The 21,121-nt window shown below is 33.4% G+C and overlaps 1 protein-coding gene across 3 annotated transcripts; it reads left to right on the forward strand.

The window, feature by feature from the left end:
- Nucleotides 1-239: 239 nt before the first annotated feature.
- LOC149723487 (uncharacterized) lies at nt 240-14,076 on the forward strand. 3 transcript variants are annotated; one of them, XM_089893587.1, is made up of 15 exons: nt 240-1,027; nt 2,321-2,477; nt 2,847-3,028; nt 3,177-3,355; nt 5,875-5,955; nt 6,011-6,078; nt 6,308-6,365; nt 6,463-6,640; nt 7,172-9,296; nt 9,914-10,101; nt 10,691-11,175; nt 11,531-11,639; nt 11,838-12,042; nt 12,285-12,377; nt 12,488-14,076. In XM_089893587.1, the coding sequence occupies exons 2-15, from the start codon at nt 2,441-2,443 to the stop codon at nt 13,621-13,623; spliced, it is 5,124 nt and encodes a 1,707-aa protein (XP_089749713.1). In that variant the 5' UTR covers nt 240-1,027; nt 2,321-2,440; the 3' UTR covers nt 13,624-14,076. The 3 variants fall into 3 exon arrangements, with proteins under 3 accessions (XP_089749713.1, XP_089749715.1, XP_089749714.1); XM_089893589.1 differs by having other exon boundaries at nt 242-1,027; nt 6,020-6,078; XM_089893588.1 differs by lacking the exon at nt 240-1,027 and adding an exon at nt 1,791-2,068.
- Nucleotides 14,077-21,121: the final 7,045 nt, after the last annotated feature.

A 21,121-nucleotide genomic window follows, 5' to 3' on the forward strand; every position in this document is an offset into this window, starting at 1 on the left:
CAGCCAATAAATAAAAATGTAAATGTTTCCTTTATTATGCCTAAAATCGATTGCAAACCTAAAATACATATGTTTCGAAATATTTTATTAGAGGCCTTGAAAGGATAGAAGTCACGGCAGTCGATTTAAAAAACATGGCGTCTCGAATCTTCAATCATGCCCGACGCGATAATCTCATTCACTCACTGTTCTTAGATCCAGTACACCGGAATGACGTAAAGCAGTCTGGACCCGAATCCGCCATTTTATTTGAACATTCGAGGCAGGCAAAAACGCGAGAATTTTCGTTACGTTGCAAAAAGTAATAGAACAGCAAGTGCGTGGCGACGCAGCCAAATTTCCGTATTAGCAAATCATGTAAATACGGTCACTGTTTTATTCGAAGAAACCTGTCTTGTACATAAAGGAACAGCAGATGCTCTTAACTCCCCCAATAATAATTTTAAGAATTGGATAGTTGCTTACCCGCAGTACTCTCCACGGCCGTTTGCGGCACTCTTGATAATGAGCAAGTTACAGAATTATGACGCATGTTTCTAAAGCTTTGAATTGGTCGTGTATGTGAACTAAATGCTTTGTTTGCGAAATTAATATGCCGGCAAGTTATCCATTTGTTTTATTTTTACAAGTGTTAAGACATGGCCGACTTCAAGCATTTAAAGTCGCCATTAGTGCGTTTTTCAAACGTTCGAGAACAGCCCACTACAGCTGCGCTTAGTCAGTGTTGGTTGTGACGCTCGAAGGGTATGCCGGTCTGCTGAAAGAGAACGAAGGCGGTTTTAACAAGGAGAGTTTTCCTCTTGAGCAGGCATTAGGTTTAGGCCAGAAAGCTGTGAGAATAGATCAGAAACCAGAAATGCATTCGGGATGGTATTATTAAATCGTCGCACTACTAAAACGATTTCAGTATGAAAACACAGGATTTTAAATACATTGTATATTTTTAATTTTTACCGCCTCTCGCGAAAATCATGTCTGCCTACTCGACGAAACGACCGCGGAAGATGCCTCTTAATGGTTGCCGCAGGTAAGTCGCATATTAATTTTATTTTAGTGTTTAAAAGTATTAATATTGGCCAGTTACAAAGGTATTTGGTTATATTTTATCACCATTCCGACATGGTACCTCCGGTTTTCAACAACGTTAAAGAGAAATAAAAACAAGACAGGAGCGTGACGTAGTTGAAATTCTACGTTTTCATTGGATCTCGCCTTATATATTCACCCGCGTAGTAAAACTCAAGCCTAATGAAGCTGTTGGTAAATAATCGGAACGTTTTCTCTAACTTTTGAACACAGTTTTACATTTTATTGTTTTGCATTAAAGTGAATTGTTAAACTGGCACCCTATTAAGCGTGTGTGATATTTTCTGGGCAATCTTCATAAATAAAGGTGTTCATCCGCACTACGTTTACTTTTAAGAAATAACTTCTTTATTGCACAAATAATATGTCGGTCTATGATTAAATCATAATTTAAAACTTTTTTTTTAAATTTAATTTAGTAATCACAATTTTCTTAATATGGTAATTTTTTGATCGATCGTGCTCCCCATTGTTTGGAAATAGGTGAAAATATTAATCTAGCAAAAATTGCCACTTTATTCGCCAAACATTTTTTTTACCAAGTTTATTAAAAATATTTTGTTCCACTAAAACGCACTGTATGAAATAATACGGTCTTTTTTGCTTATTTCCTATAAAACAAATGGTATGTTGCGCGGTCATTTCGCCAACAATTGTTTTCCGAACTCTGGTTTATCAGGCTAATCTAAATTGCTAAAGCTTGAGCAACTGTTGTGATGTTAAGTCTGTATTTGTTAAACGTAAAGTAAATTCTGCTGATCAATCGTTTACAAGTTAAACTATTTATAGCGTGTCAGGTTGTAAAACGAATTTTAACGTTAACCTTACATTGGAATTGTCGCAACCGTAAAAATAGTTTTAGCGTGGTAAACATTAAAAGTTTAATATTCTTAATTAAGATTAGGGCACTGGTGAAGAGTCTTTTGGTACATATCAGAATAAGCTGGTGAAAAGTATTAGGGGTTAGTGGTTAGCAAATAAGGTAGGGGAAAATTCTTTACCAGCTACCAAAATTTTAAAATTATACTTCCCCCCCTTACGTTAACTATGCTAACAACTAAATCATAATATAACCACTCACCCGTAACCTACAACCTTTAAAACTTTTCATCAGCCTAATATTTAACTAACAGAAAGATTCTTCACTGATGCCCTTGAATTTATTACTTTCTACTTGCCTGTGCTACAGTTTTTTAAAATTAAGTCAGTTATTCAAATGTTTTCATTTGTTTAGAAACATTGGATTAAAAAATGAACGGCTATATCTGGAAGGTCAGGAAATGTATCATGGCTTGCAATTGTTCAACCTAATGAGTAGATATACAAAGGATAGATTCCTTGTTTTTTCTCAAAAATGCTGCCTTATCAGTCTCCCATTAAATCTTTTCAAGGTATGTGCTATTGTATATTGGTTATGCAACTATAAATCTATTGTTTTTATAAAACAATACTTTATTAGGCAGTGTGTTCCCTTAAGGATGATCATATTAATGTGAAACAATAGATAGGAAATAAACCAGGAATAAATGTGGCACTTAATACAAATTTTATCAACTTTTACGTTTACAGCCAATTCCATTAGTTATCGCCTATAAATATCTAATGTTTAAATATCCTAACAACGTAAAGTGGAAAGTGTTGTGCAAGTATTTGTTTATATATACTCCAACAACCTTTAACTTAAAACATACATGTTATAATATGGATGTATATTGTCATGATTTCATTTTGTTTAAACATCTTCGTTCCAATATCTTTAGTAACAGCTTCTGGAAATGAAGTTGATTCCCCTTCAAAGATCAACAAGATCCCCATATCTTTACACGGTTTGTTTGGTGAGACAAACAGTTTAGATGATTCTATCAGCCTTCCATTTGTTGTTCAATCACCACCTTGTGGAAGTTCGATTAAAAAATCTCCTTCAAGTCCAAGCAAATCCTCGGTTTGTATATCTGAGACTAATTAAAGCATTTGGTTGAGCTATGACATCGAAAGAACATAATATGTTGTTACCACTTATTGTGATATAAATATTATATGATTGGAATTTTGACATTGTTTATATCCTTTGTTTAAAATGCAAATTACAGAGCTCCATTGTGACTGGCCACCATCAACCTGTGCTGCTGTCAGAGTTAACTGATGTTTCATTACTTGAAGAACAAATAAAAGGAATTTATCACAAAAACACCATCTGTTCATTTGTCTCTCCTTATGATAACCGCCGCTGTACAAACTCAGCTAATGTAAAACGTGGCTTGGGTAAAAGGTAATCATTGTTTATATGTTGTATTGAATCTAATGTCTTAATAATGTTGCAAGTTACAAGCGGAAACTATATACAACAGACAAATATGAATTAAAATAATTAAAGGTCATGGTAAAAGGCTAACAACAGAACTGAGACAATTCATAGGAGTTACATTTTTTTAGTTTAATATATTTAAAAAGAATAGATTTATATATATATTTATATAATTTTATACTAATAGAAGTGTAATGTTGAATCTGTCCAAGTCTTGATAAAATATTTTTCTAAAAGGAGATTTGTATAAAATATAGCTGTGTTTTTATTCCAATAAATTTTAAATTAAAACAATGGAAGTAATGACTGATATTTATTGTATATAAATATATTTTTTCTTTTAGCCCACAATGTATGCATAGGTGTTGAGTTTGAAATATATATATTCAAGTGGGGTAATAAAAACAGAAAACATAAACTTTCGATTTTCTCCCCAAGTAATAAATTTAAAAAAATAAATTTTATTCTGGAGGAACAGTATTCATCATACCTTGATGTCCAAAAAAGATTGTAGGATTTCTATGATTAAAATTTTATTCAAAATTTTGTGCTGTTTTTATTCCCCAGGATTTGGGTTAAAAAAAACATTAGCGGGGCAATAAAAAACAATGTTTTCAAAAGCAACTTAACTTAATCTAAAGATAGATAAATTAATAATGGAAGTACAGGGTAATAATACAAATATTAGTCATACAACTTAGGTATTATGTAGTCTATATTTTTTCAGAAACCTCAACTTTTTCTCTTTTTTTCACAAAAGCAAAATATCACCTACATACTTTAACAGCCTTGTTCTAAAGCTTTTCTTTCATAATTTATCATTTTTACTTCACTACTTCCTTTTAAACATGAGCTTACCCACAAATAACATTTATTAGACCAAAAACAAAGCCCATAAGTTTCATAACCTACATAGTGCACATGAAGTAATCCGTGCATTATACTTGATTTAACTAAATTATAAAGGCTTTTGAAAATCTAAAATGACATCTTGACTTTATCTAAACTAAATTCAGCAACATAACCATAAAATTGACATGTAACTAAACAGTCTTAACCCAAAACATAAATTACATTATCAGAAAATGTAGGCAAAGCTGTAAAATATCTGATTTGATAATTGGTTACCTTTAAAATCAATTAAATCAATAATTAAATTAAAATAATTTACATACATAACTTTAAAATTAATTTTACCACAAAGTTAATATTGGCTGGGGAAGAAAAAATAAAAGCAGAAAAAAACACAGTTGCTTTTTTTAACCCCCTTTTCATAAGGCGAATTTGGGGTAAAAAAAGACAAGAGAAAAAGGTATAAAATGTTCGTAAAACTTAAAATTAAAATATACCATCAGCAAGGTACTTAAATATGTAGCAAATACCTGTATTCATAATAAATTTATCACGAAAGGCCTTCTAACAAAAAAGTTTACCAAACCCCATAAAAAGTTTTTTTGGTCAATTTTTTGTTTGATTTAGTAATTTGTGTTTTACCGAAAAAAATAATTACCACCTAGAAGAACAGTTAGGATATAAAATAAGCCAAATAAATGTATTTTTTACCCACAAAAGCTGTTTGTGATAAAAGTGATTTTGAGTGCGCTAGGGGGGTTGTCCTTTCTTACCCCTAGTACCCCCTTGTTTTTTATTACCCCACTTTACTATATATATGTATGTTTGGGTTTGATATTTTGATATTTAAAATTTTTTTTAAAAAAATAGGTGTTTTTTTGTAAAATTAGAACCCCTCCTCTTAAAATATAGTAAAGAAGTCGCATTGTTGTAGTTTAAATCCAATATTATGCATACCTGTTGTGTGTGTTAATGTTATTACTTGTATCAGTCAGGGTATGTTTTTATCGAGCAGGTTAGTCTTTATATGCCATCAATTTCTAAGCAAAAGCTTGCACTATATCATTAAAGTTTGAACCATTATCCGTAATTATTTCAGCAGCAGCAGTAGCACGAAAAACATTGTAAAATAGTAATATTGCGTAAAGTATACGTCAGATACAGCTGATCAGAAGGTCACAAGCAGATTGGTCAAAAATTACGTAATCTCAAAGCAGACGTTCACATTTAGTCTCAATGCAGCCCAGATTGACTGTACGTTTAAATATGTGGTGTACTATTGACTTAAATGCAACACGGCACTCGTAACAACGGAAAAATGGTAAATGTATATATACGTATGTTGGCACCGAAGACCATTGTTATTAAAACGTATATATATATACAATGGCGCCGAAATTGTTAAGAGATAAAAGCGTGTGGCAACACTCGGCCACCGTAGTCATGATTATATACATACCTTTCACAATAAGCCATAATTAGTATTCGCATAATATAATTTCTGTTTAATTTCAAGTTTGTAGGGGTATATATTAACAGTAGGCCTATGATATATATGTATATATATATATATATAATATTTTTGTAATTTAAGTATGTAAAATATATATATATTTATTTCTTTTATTCAGTTACTGCAGCAAACATTTGTATCTTACAAGTCCATCATCAGAATTTCGAGATTTACAAACAAAGAAAACAGATAAATTTTCGTAAGTTAATACTTTATTCTTATTTGATATTTTATATTTTCCTAACATTTACAAGTTATCACAGCAACAAAGTGACAACTCAATCTTCATGTGTTACCAAGCTAAGCTACCAAACATTAGATGGTAAGTTTTGTACAAAATCTTTGCTATATTTTGTATTGTTGATTAATGATTATCAGTACAATTGTCAAATGTATGCATGTTGCATAGTAGTTTCATCGCTACTGTGTTGTTTCATATACTAACAGCAAAACAAAAATACAGTCAAACTGGTTTTACGGCTAAAATATGTTTTTATCTGTTCCACTATTTGGATAACAAACAGTTAAAATTGTTAACTTTCTCCGTGCAGACAATGAATCCCCTTCTATTACTTTGAACAGCTTGAATGACATTCCCTATTTTAACAGGTAAGCAGGCAGCACTGTAGCAATACATATATATATATATGTATTTGTGTATATATAGATTTTATAAAATCTTTAATTTTTATTATTTGACCCACAGTTCAATCAGCAGAGCTGGTATTGATTTATCAGATAGTGGTTACCAAACACAACATGTTGACCCTAGAAATGAGGGGAAAATTGTTAAAATAAAAAATCAGCAAGCTGCAATGAATCAAACTTCTTCAACTGCCGGACTTTGTTCTTATCAGAATAATTGTTCAAATCCCACGATATCAGTAAGTTGAGCTGCTAAAAATAATTCTTATTCTATTGTGCTGATTTATAACAAAGCAAATTTGTTCTAACTTAAAACTTGAGTAAAATTTTGAGTAAAATGTAGAGTGAAGCACCAAGATGGGAACAAAGGGGGGAGCAGTTTTTGGCCATGTTACCTAACTTTGTTAAGTAATAGAGCTGTGTAACATAGCATCTTGTAATGGGGTTCAAGGTTCTGACCGTGCCTTAATTCCCCCTTCTGGGTGCGCTACTGACTGTGTATATTTTACAAATGTATTGAATTGTATTTTCTATTTTGCATGCAGGGGATGCAGCAGACAGTAATAGTCAGACATCCTATGAACAAATCTAATTTATTATTTTTAAATGTTTACTGATTATTGGCAAATATATACGAGGGTGCCCAAGGTTTACTACCTGCGACTGTGTTTTTTAAAAATGTGATACCAAGATATGGCTTGTGATAAATAAATGTAACTTACTAGGCAATAACAAGAGCCCTCAGCTAAAGTCTGTCAATTTCTTCACAGGTGACACCAAAAGTCTTGTCAAGACCGAAGCATCCAGCAATGGCAATGGATGGTGATGTGTTGCAGGCTGTGGTTGATCTGCTCAATCAAAATCATGACAAACTGACATCAAAACAACAGATTGAGTTACTTAACTCTCTTGGCGTGACAGTAGCAACAATACAAAGCCCACTTCATAATTCATCTGATGCAACATGCAGAACAACTTATTGCAACCAAAACACAAAACCATCCAATTTATCAAACCAAAGTTCAGCTGTTTGTCACAAACCCACAAAGATGTTACCAGTTAACCACGTTCCATCTTCTACAACTCGTCAAAACACAGCCAGTGTTTTAAAAACATTAAATTCAAAAGAGAATGACACCCAAAGTTCTTTAGTTAAGGCTGAGACTGGTGTGAAACGTCCTACAAGTGAAATAGTGGAAAATGTACAAAGCAAAAAACGAAAGAAGAATGAAACATCGTCAACCAACTTCTTACGAGGCCTTTCTTCAGTAGAACTTGATAAGCAAGTGTCAAAGGCACTTGCCTCAATTCGTCACCCGGTGTCTACAAAAAAAAAGAGTGAGAGTAAGTTAAAGAAGGAAAGTGTGTCGCAAACCAAGTCGGTAAAACTGGCCAAAGTAAAACCCACACCCATGCAAGCAGTATTGCCCTCGGTCTCCATTCCTATGAACCCTGTGTTCACTTCTGACAAGTTTAAAGTTAGATGTCCTCAGTTACAGGAGTACATTGATTTGCAAAATGAAAAACATTTGAGACAAAAATCTCTTTTTCCCGACTTGTTCCATGAGGAGAGAAATATCAGCTTCTGCACTTGCAAGAAAAGTTATAAACGAGACATCCAAAAATTAAAGCAGAAAACGCAGAAAAGTCTGATAAAACACAAGCAATTGTGTAAATGCAAATGTGGTTCTGCAAAAATGTCAAAGGTAATTAGGAAATTAAAAAGCTCGTTAAAAAGTGGCAATTTTGAAGCCAGTGCTGACTTTTGGATGCTGTCAACTCTCAACTTGTATAATGAATCTGCCACTAACACTGATGAAATAAATGAAAAACATTCTAAACATATTAGGTTATATTGTGAAAAACTGGACACTGCAACAAAACATTGGCAGAAACTCTTAAAAGAAGAGAAAAAATCGATTCAACTTTTGACTCAGTCAATGCAATCCGATGTAAACGAAACCGCCAGCGTTTTGAGAAAGCTTGGAACAAAACCAGTTTCTTGTTCTCGAAGAAGGGGGATTTGTTCCAAGAAACCTGACACATGCGCTTTAAGTGATAGAAATGGTGACACTTGCCCCAATACTGCCTTGCCACTCTCTCCGTATTGCCACAATCATATTTGGCACTCCGAACATCAACTGTTATATAAGTTAGATCAAGGAATGAAAGTGGTTGCGGATATCAATCCAGACCCGGTTGTTATTCGACCCAGAAAGAAAACTAAGCTTCCTCCTTTAAGTAAAAGGAAAAAGCGAAGAAACAAACGCGGCAAAGCCAAAAACGGAGCTTTTAATAATAAGGTAAAAGAAGAAATGGAATTGGTTAACATTGATGATAACAGCACTGGTGACGGGTATCATGCAGAGAAACTTAAAATGAATCTTGCCAATGTAAAGTATAATGTTAGTTCGAAGTCAACTGCACACTGTTCAAAATATAACCACCATCAAGATACTGTTGATAAAATCGATGTTGACGGGTTAACCAACGAAGACAGTACATCAGGTATGTTTGACAGTCTCCTAGATGAGTCACAGCTACTGGATGATGAAATGTTCAAGGGATTTGGACACAGCAGTGAGGTGCTTGACAACGCGCTCATGCTTGCAAGTGCGGTGCATTCTGATAATGCAGGGAAACTAAACATTGACAGATTGCCATTCGATGATTTAAATGAAAGCAACGTATTTTTCTCATCAAACCATGAAGTTGATGATATATTATCAACACGTGGTGACTTGGATAACATCTACATGCAGAATAATCTTGATTCCCCTTCAGTTCAAACACAAGAGGAACCAGAATTATTAAATTCTATGTTTCTAACCCCAACCACCAGTGAAATTTACTCAGAAAGTAAATGGTCAACACCTCAGTTTACCAGCACTGCAGGTAAATTTTGTAGAATTTATTGTTTTTTTTCTTTTGTAGGGATATGCCAAGCTCGAGCTTAAAAGCTTGTGCACTTCGCTGAAAATACAGGTGTTTGTACTAGCAGAAAACAATCTATTAGACATTTGTTCTTTGGAAAGTTGATACATAACTGTAATTTAATTTTTGAAGATGTTGAATGATGTTATTAGAAAATGTGTATTTATGTGGATTTTGGATTTTTAGGCGTTATATTTGTAAATAATCTATTGCACAGTGGTTTGTGGTTAGTTTACTAGGCCAACTGTAACAGCAGTTGGCCTATTTTACTATTTATTTCGCTTATGTAGGCATAAATATTAAATCTATTTCCAATACTTCCTTTAATACCCAGGTTGCTGCTTATTGAAAGGGATTTATATTTTTAATTAGTTTGGTAGTGTCAAATGGTTGAGAAACACTGGTATAAACATGTTAAATATCTTGTTTTAGTTAAAATTTGTCTGGCATTTGAAACCCAATCAGTCAGAAACGAGCACAGATTGCTGTGCTGTCCCACTTTTTGTAGTAAAATAAATGTTTTCTTTAAATTTAAATTCAGAAATATGAAAAGTTTTTTTTTTACAATTTATTTTTAGATGTTGATCTGGGTGATGTTTCCTCTTCACTTGATTCCTCCTTTGCTGATGATCTTCATGAGTTAGAAGGAGTCATCCGGAGTTTACAAGATGAAACAGACAACCATATCCCCACCACACGTAGTAATCGTATGCACACCATGAATGCTGATGAATATACAAGTATACTTGCTAAGGAAATCTCACAGGTAATGTTTTGCATTGTATTTGGATGTCTATGTTGTCTATGTTGTTTTTGTATGCAATGCGTAACAATTAGTCACACTAATATGTGTATGCATATACCACATCGGGATACAGAATGTTTACACTCGATGTACGCACCGAAATTTTACTTTTTAACAGAAATATTTTACAATGTTTCATAATGGTGCATGTGTCTGCTCTCAATCGTCGATGAAGAAACATTCGCATTTTCCTCTAAAATGTTCTCGTACCTGCTCCCATTACGTATCAAAATTTATTTTGACTTTAAGAAAATTTGTGTGTGCAGTCAAAACATGGTTACAAAGCAACTCAGCAGAATATATTTTGCAGTTATAAAATTCTTACGCTCAAAAAAAGTTCTTGTGCTTTCGTTTACCACGTCTGTATGAAAATGGCATTTCTGTTTCCAGCTTTGGATTAGAAATGTTAGAGACCTAAAAGTACAAGGGTGTTTATGTTGGTAAATAACTTAGTGATTAGTTTGTTTTTCTCATTTGTCAGTGTTGGTAGCCTATTTTATTTTATTTCAGTTTGTGGTTATTGGGCTAACAATATATTCTTCCTGCACAGGAAATTGAGAACCAATCATTTGATTACAATACATCTCAATCAACCACATCTAACTTGGAAAATTGTACAGAATCCTTAAAATCTTTACCCTTTGAAACGATATGTTGCGCTGGAGAAACCCGATGTTCATCACATAATGTTACCTCATCCAAACCAACTTCAATTATGACATCACAATTAATAGCATTAGACAATACAAAGTTTAAATTATCTGCTCAGCCAATGAAAGTGCTACCACACACACAACAATTAAATACGAAGGCAAAACAGAAAAACACTAAACAGACAATAAAACGATCAAAATTAAAAACAACAAGAAAACAAAACATGGTAAAGCAAGAAACAAGCACTTCATGTACAAAGCAATCAAGTTCTGTTAATTCTTCTGTTGCGGTATTAACACATGTGCAAAGTGCAGTAAAATCGAAGATAGATAAACAACGTGCAATTGGAAAGAAGATCCGTTATAACCAAGCAGTTCACAGGTACGTTATTGTCTCTTATTTCTTTATTTTCACAATCGCATGTTTTCTTGAATAATAATCTATTATATTACTTGTCAGTTGTGAATAATCTGTTTATCAACCCTACTACTTCATTACAAATAATTTTAAATTTAATGCTCTAAGTTCTGGCATTTAATGATGTAATCATAACTTATTTATGTAACACTAACAAATATATTTTAAATAAACAATACAACATATAGTTAGCCGGTGGTGTATTAATTAACTACCAGTTTGAATTTGGGATGTATTTGATTCCGATAGAGCTTCTTTAGCGGCTTTTTAAAATCGATGGCACAATTCACAAATATAAATGTATCTTGTTTTCTTTCAGTAACATCATTCCTGTGGCACAACCGGTGGTTGCATTGACACCTACTGTTCGAGTACAGCCTCATATTATGCCGAGTAATGTTGTATGTACCACGGGGAAACTGTCAAATGTAAATTTTATCTTATCAAAATATTTGATGTGTAAACTCCCACTACGACACTACATTAATGGTTTTATTATTTTGAAGTGTTTTAATTACAGTTTATTTTTAAATAATTCATATCAACTGCGTTAAAACGGCTGTTCTGAGCCCTTAAGTTCATAGGAAATAACATAAGCAGAGCTTTTTACAATTCACTTTCTACAGAACAATCAAAGCATGGTACTTATACCAGTCAATGCATATGTACGTCCTGGTAACAATATGAGCCAGAGCATGGGTCTTGCATTCGCGGTACCTGCACACAACTTGACAAGTAACGTTGGTACAGTTATTCCAATACGGAACTCAACTGTAATGACCGGTGCTTGTCCACAGCAGTTGATCATACTCAACGGTTCACAAGCAGGAAGTAAGCAGAATTCACTTAAAAAAAAATCTTTGTGTATTTTGTTTCCTTGAATATCCTTGTTAAACCAGAACCCCATCATTCGTTTGTCAACCAATTTCATGTTTAATCCAAAGACACAAAGGGCTGTTATATACTTGTATAACATTAATGTCGACTTTCTCTATAAATATGTATCTATTTATTCTTTAAGAGCACTACCAACTTGGGTTTCTGCTTTAAATTAAATTCATTACACGTTACAGTTGCCACGTGTGCAAATATGGCGCCATCTAAACAAACCATCAACACCACTGTATATCCACCTAATGTCACAAACACCATTATCACTCAACAATGTGGGTATATGTTTATTATAATAATTTAAATTATCTATTAACAACATAAATTGCATAAAATTTATTCACAACACAATTTTTTTTAGTTTTTTATATTTTCTATATTTTAGCAAGTGTTAAAAAACCCACTACCACGACCACTCAGTCAAAATCTATCTTACTCAAGAACAACCAGACAAGGAATATGAATGTAAGTTCACCAGTAACAACCAGCAACAAGAATTACCAGATAAATAACAATCAACTACAAAGCATCACATTAACCAGTCCTACAAACAATACGTTGGTGTTTGGTAGCAATGATTTGACGATGACCAACGCCACATCAACCAACCAAGTCACTTCCACATCAGTATCTACCTGTTCATCCACCATCATGATCAACACATCCAACCAATCAAGGATACAAACATTAGTTGATGAACATGACAAGTTGAAGCAGATAGTGGAACAACTCAACCGTCCTAATCTTACACCAACAATAACAAGTACAGTTAAAAATACCAACCGAGCTCGAAATTCATCATTAGTTATTCCTCCAGTACTTTCTGGATCATCGGGTACACTTATGTTCTCACCAAGTAGCAAGCATAAAGGACTGCCCATTCTAAAGGAAGATACAATCCCAACAACATCATCACCCACTATAAGTGGTAATCACTCTGCGCCAACAGGGTCAAAAAGTGGAACAGTTCACTGGAACCAGAGTTCTGCTGGACCAGATGTCCCACCACCAATTCCACAAAACTCTGTGTATAGCGGAGTAGGTGGTCAAACGTCAAACATGCTATTTTGCAGACGAATAAGTCCCAGTTTAAATAATACACAGCATGTTGTGGTAGGCAGGCTTGGTTCATTGGGTCGACTAGGCCTACCTCGCCTTACGGTATCAGACATTCACGATAGAAACATCCATATATCCTCACACAGGAGTCTTTCAGAGAACGCACGTAATTCAAACCAATCTGAGAAACCGACTGCCTACATACAGTTAACTAAAGATCCATCACTTGCAACTTTGGAAAAATCTGTAGAATTGAACACCACAGACTCTGCTGTTACGATGCAAGATACAACAACTGTAGCAACTACACTCCCAGAAAACTCTGTTACTGACCATAAACCACTGATAAGACATAACACAAGAAAATGTGAGCACACCGTCACACTTGTGGATCCAAATTTGATTTCTCCACCTAAGCAACCTGTTATGGTTGCATCTAATTCAAGCATCACAAATTTATAGTTGCATTCCTCTTCTCACTGACAAACAGCAATGAAGTTTCTAATGTTTGTGTTTTGCTGCTCTCATTTTTTTGTTGTCTTTAAATTATTTTATACATAAAAGTATATCTTTGATTATATGTATTGTATTTCAACATTAAGTTACAACAGATCACGATTTTTATCTGGCGCTATGTTTTGTGGGTATCAGTTTGACAGAGTAATGTGCTCTTGTTGTAAAGCTCCTGACTATTGATTTTTTCTATTTACTTATGGTTTGTAGCCTATAACATTTGTTAAATTTTGCCAATCTTGTTAAGATATTCGTTTGTTAGCTTTTACGAAGTGTTACAAATAAGGATTGGGATTAGAATTGGGAATGTTTCGTTAGTGCAGTAGCAATCATGTTGTGTCAAAATGTGTAATTTCTGTTTATCGTTGCTGAGTAGTTTCAATACACAAGTACAAGCACTTATCTTTTCATTAAAAGTTATTTTTGTTATAAGAACATGGTAGTTGTAAACTCTTCGGAATTGAATTTTCGTATTACAAAGCAAAGACAAAGAATATATTTTGCATTTGTCAATTTTGATCAACTGAGGCAAATATTCAGTTTGTATTACAAATCATACTTTTCCAAGAAATTTTACGATGGATGAGAAAGGTATGGTATGTAAGCCATACTATGGTATGCAGGCCATTCGGTTTAAAAAAGTGTTGGTAAATTAATTAAAATAAGTTTGTTAGTAGAATTTGCTTTTCCAGCAAATAACATACTCAACTTAGTTCTGCTGAGTTTAAAACGAAAACCAAAAAACGAAGAGTTTCAACGTGGAAACGTCGTGTCTGGAACGTTTTCAACGGAAGATCGTAAAAATTTGGATCGGATGGTCAGTGTATTTGTTCCGACCATAGCTTGGGCGCATATGCAGTGCCGGCGCATGCGCAGTAACGCCTGGTACAAATATTATCAGTCGGAATGAATATATCACGTCATCACGACACTACATTAAGTAGTAAATTTGAGTAGGATCAAAAGCTTAGGTAAAGATCATCAACGAAAATTTTATATCTGCCGAAAACACTAATTTGGAGTGATTTTTACACTGGTCGTTTCGCCGAAATCGTAAAATTTCTATAGCTCTGGTTTTCGCACAATACGTTTAGCAATGGGTTAATGCTTTAACGCTCAGGCTGGAAGCTTTCCGAAAATCCCCTTAGTATGACGTAGTTAGATATTTCTATGAGGTCGTCGAGCGTATCGATGTTATTGCGCAATTTTATTTAAAAGTTTGAGGTAGGCCTGGAGCATATTTGTTGTTTAGTATTATTTTAAAGTTGGAGGTAGGCCTGGAGCATATTTGTTGTTTCGTGTTATTTAAAAGTTTGAGGTAGGCCTGGAGCATATTTGTTGTTTCGTGTTATTAAATTGTTTAGTGTTATTTTAAAGTTTGAGGTAGGCCTGGAGCATATTTGTTGTTTAGTGTTATTTTAAAGTTGGAGGTAGGCCTGGAGCATATTTGTTGTTTCGTGTTATTTAAAAGTTTGAGGTAGGCCTGGAGCATATTTGTTGTTTAGTGTTATTTTAAAGTTGGAAGTAGGCCTGGAGCATATTTGTTGTTTCGTGTTATTTAAAAGTTTGAGGTAGGCCTGGAGCATATTTGTTGTTTCGTGTTATTAAATTGTTTAGTGTTATTTTAAAGTTTGAGGTAGGCCTGGAGCATATTTGTTGTTTCGTGTTATTAAATTGTTTAGTGTTATTTTAAAGTTGAAGGTAGGCCTGGAGCATATTTGTTGTTCCGTGTTATTAAATTGTTTAATGTTATTTTAAAGTTGGAGGTAGGCCTGGAGCATATTTGTTGTTTAGTGTTATTTTAAAGTTGGAGGTAGGCCTGGAGCATATTTGTTGTTTAGTGTTATTTAAAAGCTTGAGGTAGGCCTGGAGCATATTTGTTGTTTCGTGTTATTAAATTGTTTAGTGTTATTTTAAAGTTGGAGGTAGGCCTGGAGCATATTTGTTGTTTCGTGTTATTAAATTGTTTAATGTTATTTTAAAGTTGGAGGTAGGCCTGGAGCATATTTGTTGTTTAGTGGTATTTTAAAGTTGGAGGTAGGCCTGGAGCATATTTGTTGTTTAGTGTTATTAAATTGTTTAGTGTTATTTTAAAGTTGGAGGTAGGCCTGGAGCATATTTGTTGTTTAGTGGTATTTTAAAGTTGGAGGTAGGCCTGGAGCATATTTGTTGTTTAGTGTTATTAAATTGTTTAGTGGTATTTTAAAGTTGGAAGTAGGCCTGGAGCATATTTGTTGTTTCGTGTTATTAAATTGTTTAGTGTTATTTCAAAGTTGGAAGTAGGCCTGGAGCATATTTGTTGTTTCGTGTTATTTTAAAGTTTGAGGTAGGCCTGGAGCATATTTGTTGTTTCGTGTTATTAAATTGTTTAGTGTTATTTAAAAGTTGGAGGAAGGCCTGGAGCATATTTGTTGTTTCGTGTTATTAAATTGTTTAGTGTTATTTTAAAGTTGGAGGTAGGCCTGGAGCATATTTGTTGTTTAGTGTTATTTTAAAGTTGGAAGTAGGCCTGGAGCATATTTGTTGTTTCGTGTTATTAAATTGTTTAGTGTTATTTCAAAGTTGGAAGTAGGCCTGGAGCATATTTGTTGTTTCGTGTTATTTTAAAGTTTGAGGTAGGCATGGAGCATATTTGTTGTTTCGTGTTATTAAATTGTTTAGTGTTATTTAAAAGTTGGAGGAAGGCCTGGAGCATATTTGTTGTTTCGTGTTATTAAATTGTTTAGTGTTATTTTAAAGTTGGAGGTAGGCCTGGAGCATATTTGTTGTTTAGTGTTATTTTAAAGTTGGAAGTAGGCCTGGAGCATATTTGTTGTTTCGTGTTATTAAATTGTTTAGTGTTATTTCAAAGTTGGAAGTAGGCCTGGAGCATATTTGTTGTTTCGTGTTATTAAATTGTTTAGTGTTATTTTAAAGTTGGAGGTAGGCCTGGAGCATATTTGTTGTTTAGTGTTATTTTAAAGTTGGAAGTAGGCCTGGAGCATATTTGTTGTTTAGTGTTATTTTAAAGTTGGAAGTAGGCCTGAAGCATATCTGTTGTTTAGTGTTATTTTAAAGTTGGAAGTAGGCCTGGAGCATATTTGTTTTTTCGTGTTATTTATTTGTTTAGTGTTATTTTAAAGTTTAAGGTGGTAGGCCTTGAGCATATTTGTTGTTTATATAAGAGTTTAATGTTTTGTATGCAATATTTCCAATCTAGAACACAAGTTATGTTTTGAATGCAATATTCTCATCCTAATGGTAGGTAAGTGAACTTGTCCTTGTATTGAGTAAAATCAGATGGTAAATGTAAATGGCAAATGCAATACCACAGCTCAGAAGTAGTTTCATGCAATTGCCAATAGGCATGAGCAATATACAATCTGTTAAGATGATTGCTTCTAAATTTTGAATCAGGTAATGTCCTATATATTATGATGTTATTGATAAATGTTATGTGTGCTGACCGAATGCCTCAATTAGGTTGTTACGTTACAGGTATGGCCGTATGGGTGCTTTCCATACCTGTACATAACTACCGATATCGATGTGTTCAATTCAACTTATTTATTTTGTTGTATTTGTGCTAATACATATTTCACAATATCAGTAAAGTAGTGTCTAGTATGCTGCTGGCGTCGTGGCTTAGTGGTTAGGCGCCTGCATTGCAACCAAAGTGTGCCCGATAGCCAGGCAAGTAGATTATTGTAGATAAGATTCAAAACATAGATTATTGTTGCTACCGCAGGCCAATGGAAGTGGTGAATTAAAACTTTTGGTTTGATTTACGCATACATTAAGCCACTGGCGTCGATTTATATGGTGCAGGGTATGCAGGCCTACCCTGAGAAAAAAATATTGGAAGTACAGTGTAATAATACAAATATATTAGTCATACAACCTATGCACTATGTAGTCTCTATTTTCTCAGAAACCTCAACTTTCCTTTTTTTTTCTTTTATAGTTTTACTTCACTACTTCCTTTTAAACATAAGCTTACCCGCAAATAACATTTATTAGACTAAAAAAAGCCCATAAATTTAATAACCTATATAAACCACAAGAAGTAACCAGAGCATTACACTTGATTTACTTAAATTATAAATTTATGGTTTTAACTAAATTATAAAGACTTTTGAAAATCTAAATGACATCTTAACTTTATCTAAAGTAAATTCAGCAATAATCATAAAAAAATGACCTAATTAAACAGCCTTAACTTAAAACATAAATTACACTATCAGAAAATGTGGGCAAAGCTGTAAAATGTCTGATTTTGATACTTAATTACCTTTAAAATCAAATAAATCATTAATTAAAATAATTTAATTTACATATTAAAATTAATTTTATCACAAAGTTAGTATTGGTTGGGGTAGAAAAAACGGGTAACACTAAAAGAGGGAAAAGGGAAAAGAGGGAAAAGGGGGAAATCGACACTACAAGGGGAAATAGGGAAAAGAGGGGAAAAGGGAAAACTTGCATTCCTAAAGGAGAGGAACAGGAAAAGAGGGAAAACAGGGAAATGCTGCTTAGTAAAAATAATTAGATTTTTTTATATTTTATTTACTTAACTTTGATAATTAGAAAAAGGGAACAGGAGAAAATCAATACTAACCCAAGGGAAAAGATAAAAGTAAAGAAAAGAGGGAAAACAGGGAAAATGGTGGAAAAGAAAAAGAGGGATAAAGGGAAAAGGAAAACAGGGAAACAGTTGAAAAGAGGGAAAAGTGGGAAAAGATGGGAACAGTCGTAAAGAGGGAAAACAGGAAAAAGAGGAAAGACAGTTTTCCCCTCTTCCCTTTTTTTCTGTTTTCCTTCCCTTGTTAGTATTAATTTTCTGCTGTTCCCTTTTTCTAATTTCAAAGTTAAGTAAATAAAATCAAATTAAAAAAATATCGTTTTTTTACTAAGCAGCATTTCCCTGTTTTCCCTCTTTTCCTTTTCCCCTTTTTTAGGAATGCAAGTTTACCCTTTTTTCCTCTTTTCCCTTGTAGTGTCCATTTCCCTCTTTTCCCTTTTCCCTCTTTTAGTGTTACCCAGAAAAAACAAAAACAGAAAAAACACAGTTGTTTTTTATTACAAATACCTGCATTCATAATAAATTTATCACGAAAGGCCTTCTCACAAAAAAAGTTTAGCGAACCCCATTAAAAGTTTTTTTGTCAATTTTTTGTTTGATTTAATATTTTGTGCTTTACCGAAAAAATAATTACCACCTAGAAGAACAGTTAGAATAAAAAATAAGCCCAATAAATTTCCTTTTTACCCACAAAAGCTGTTTGCGATAAAATATTTTTTTAGCGGGCTAGGAGGGTTGTCCTTTCTTACCCCAAGTAGCCCATTGTTTTTTATTACCCCACTTTACTATAGCCTTTATTGTCTTAGGAAGCCTAAAGAACCACAGATTTTGTTTGTGAGCAATGTAGTTATCAGATTGATACTGGCAGAATACATTACTTTACAACTGTACACTATAACTGTAAGTCTGTAATCCTATTATGAATCTAAATTGGAATATAGTCAAGTGGGATAATAAAAAACGGAAAACATAAACTTTCGATTTTTTTTCTATGTAATAAATATAAACAAAAATATTTTAAGTTGTATAACCTATATAAAACTCAACAAGTAACTGAAGTACTACACTTAAATTAAGTAAATGTTTTAAATCTAAAGTACAGTCTAAACTAAAGCAACATAATTTAAAAATGACCTGCAACTAAACAGTCTTAACCTAAAACATAAATTACATCATCAGAAAATGTAGGCAAAACTGTAAATAACTGTTTTTAATACTTGATTACCTTTAGAAATAATTAAATCAATAATTTATTTGAAATACTATACCTTTAAAATCAGTTTTATCACAAATTTAATATTGGTTGTAGTAGGAAAAATAAAAACAGAAAAAAACAGTTGCTTTTTTCACCCCTGTTTTATAAGGCAATATCGGGGTAAAAAAACAAGAAAAAGAGGTGTATAACAAATATTCTTAAAAATTTAAACATACAAGCAGCAAGTTACTTAAATATGTAGCAAATAACTGCATTAATAATACGTTTATCATGAAAGCCCTTCTCACAAAAAAAAGTTTAACAAGCCCTATAAAAAGTTTTCAATTTTTTGTTTAATTTAGTAATTTGTGTTTTACCGAAAAAGAATTATCATTTAGAATTAAAGTTAGTATAAAAAATATGCCACATAAATATTGTTTTAACCCAGAAAAGTTGTTTGCAATAAATTGTCTTTTTTTAGCGGGCTAGGAGGTTTGTCCTTTCTTACCCCAAGTACCCCATTGTGTTTTATTAAGCCACTTTACTATAAAGTAAAAAAAAACTTAATGAGTTAAACCCCATTATAGCACACAACACAACCAATTGAACACATAAAATGGGTAGTACAATAACTAGTAACCCTTCGTTAACCTACATTTTTCTTTGTGATCCCTGGCAGCAGCAGCAGTCTCTGTATGTATGCATTGGCATTAATACAACAAAATAAATAAGTTGAATTGAACACATCGATATCGGTAGTTATGTACAGGTATGGAAAGCACCCATACGGCCATACCTGTAACGTAACAACCTAATTGAGGCATTCGGTCAGCACACATAACATTTATCAATAACATCATAATATATAGGACATTACCTGATTCAAAATTTAGAAGCAATCATCTTAACAGATTGTATATTGCTCATGCCTATTGCCATAGGCGTAAAGTTTTACTAAACTTTAGGGTTGCAAAAACCAGAAAAAAGGAAGTCTTTGCAACCCTTTGTTTTCGGTTTGCAACCGTTTAAATATGTGCTTTTTAAACGCTCATACAAACGTAAACGTATTCAGAAATACTTAGGGATGAGACAAATTAAAATTATGCGGGTTCGGCGAGTCCGTGTAATGAGAAACGGTCAAATCCGATTGCCGCGCCAGTGACGTCACAGTTGCTATGTCGCATGCGCCTTTCGTCAAGCCCACACGAGTGTGCGGTTATCTTACAAACGAAGACCCGTCTATCGGAAATAATGGGTTTCTAGAACGAAATATCGCGGAAATAAACTGCCTAAATCGTTTCCAACACTGCTTTATATTTATATACAATGTTTTCCTCAGCCAAGCAGCATATTTATTACGAATTAGTAGGGATTTACATGTGGATTCATTGCATCATAATAGCGGTTGTTTGAACCTGGCAATTGATTACGACATAATAGCAATTCACACGTTGATTATTGACTTCATAATAGCAATTCACACGTTGATTATAGCGATTCACACTGAATTATTTAGCAAACAGGAGTTTAAATACCAGTTGAACGCATTTGTGTCGTGAATGACGCATCGGTATTGACATATTTTAACGAACGTAAACGAAGTTTGTTCGCAGTAATAATAGCGTCTCCGTTTGGTCGAACGTAATTGCTTACGCATTATTAGTATGGAGAAAATCAAAGGGTTGCCAGGC

The sequence above is a fragment of the Ciona robusta genome, unplaced genomic scaffold (assembly GCF_009617815.1).
Source record: "Ciona robusta unplaced genomic scaffold, ASM961781v2 AP042749.1".
Lineage (NCBI taxonomy): Eukaryota > Metazoa > Chordata > Ascidiacea > Phlebobranchia > Cionidae > Ciona > Ciona robusta.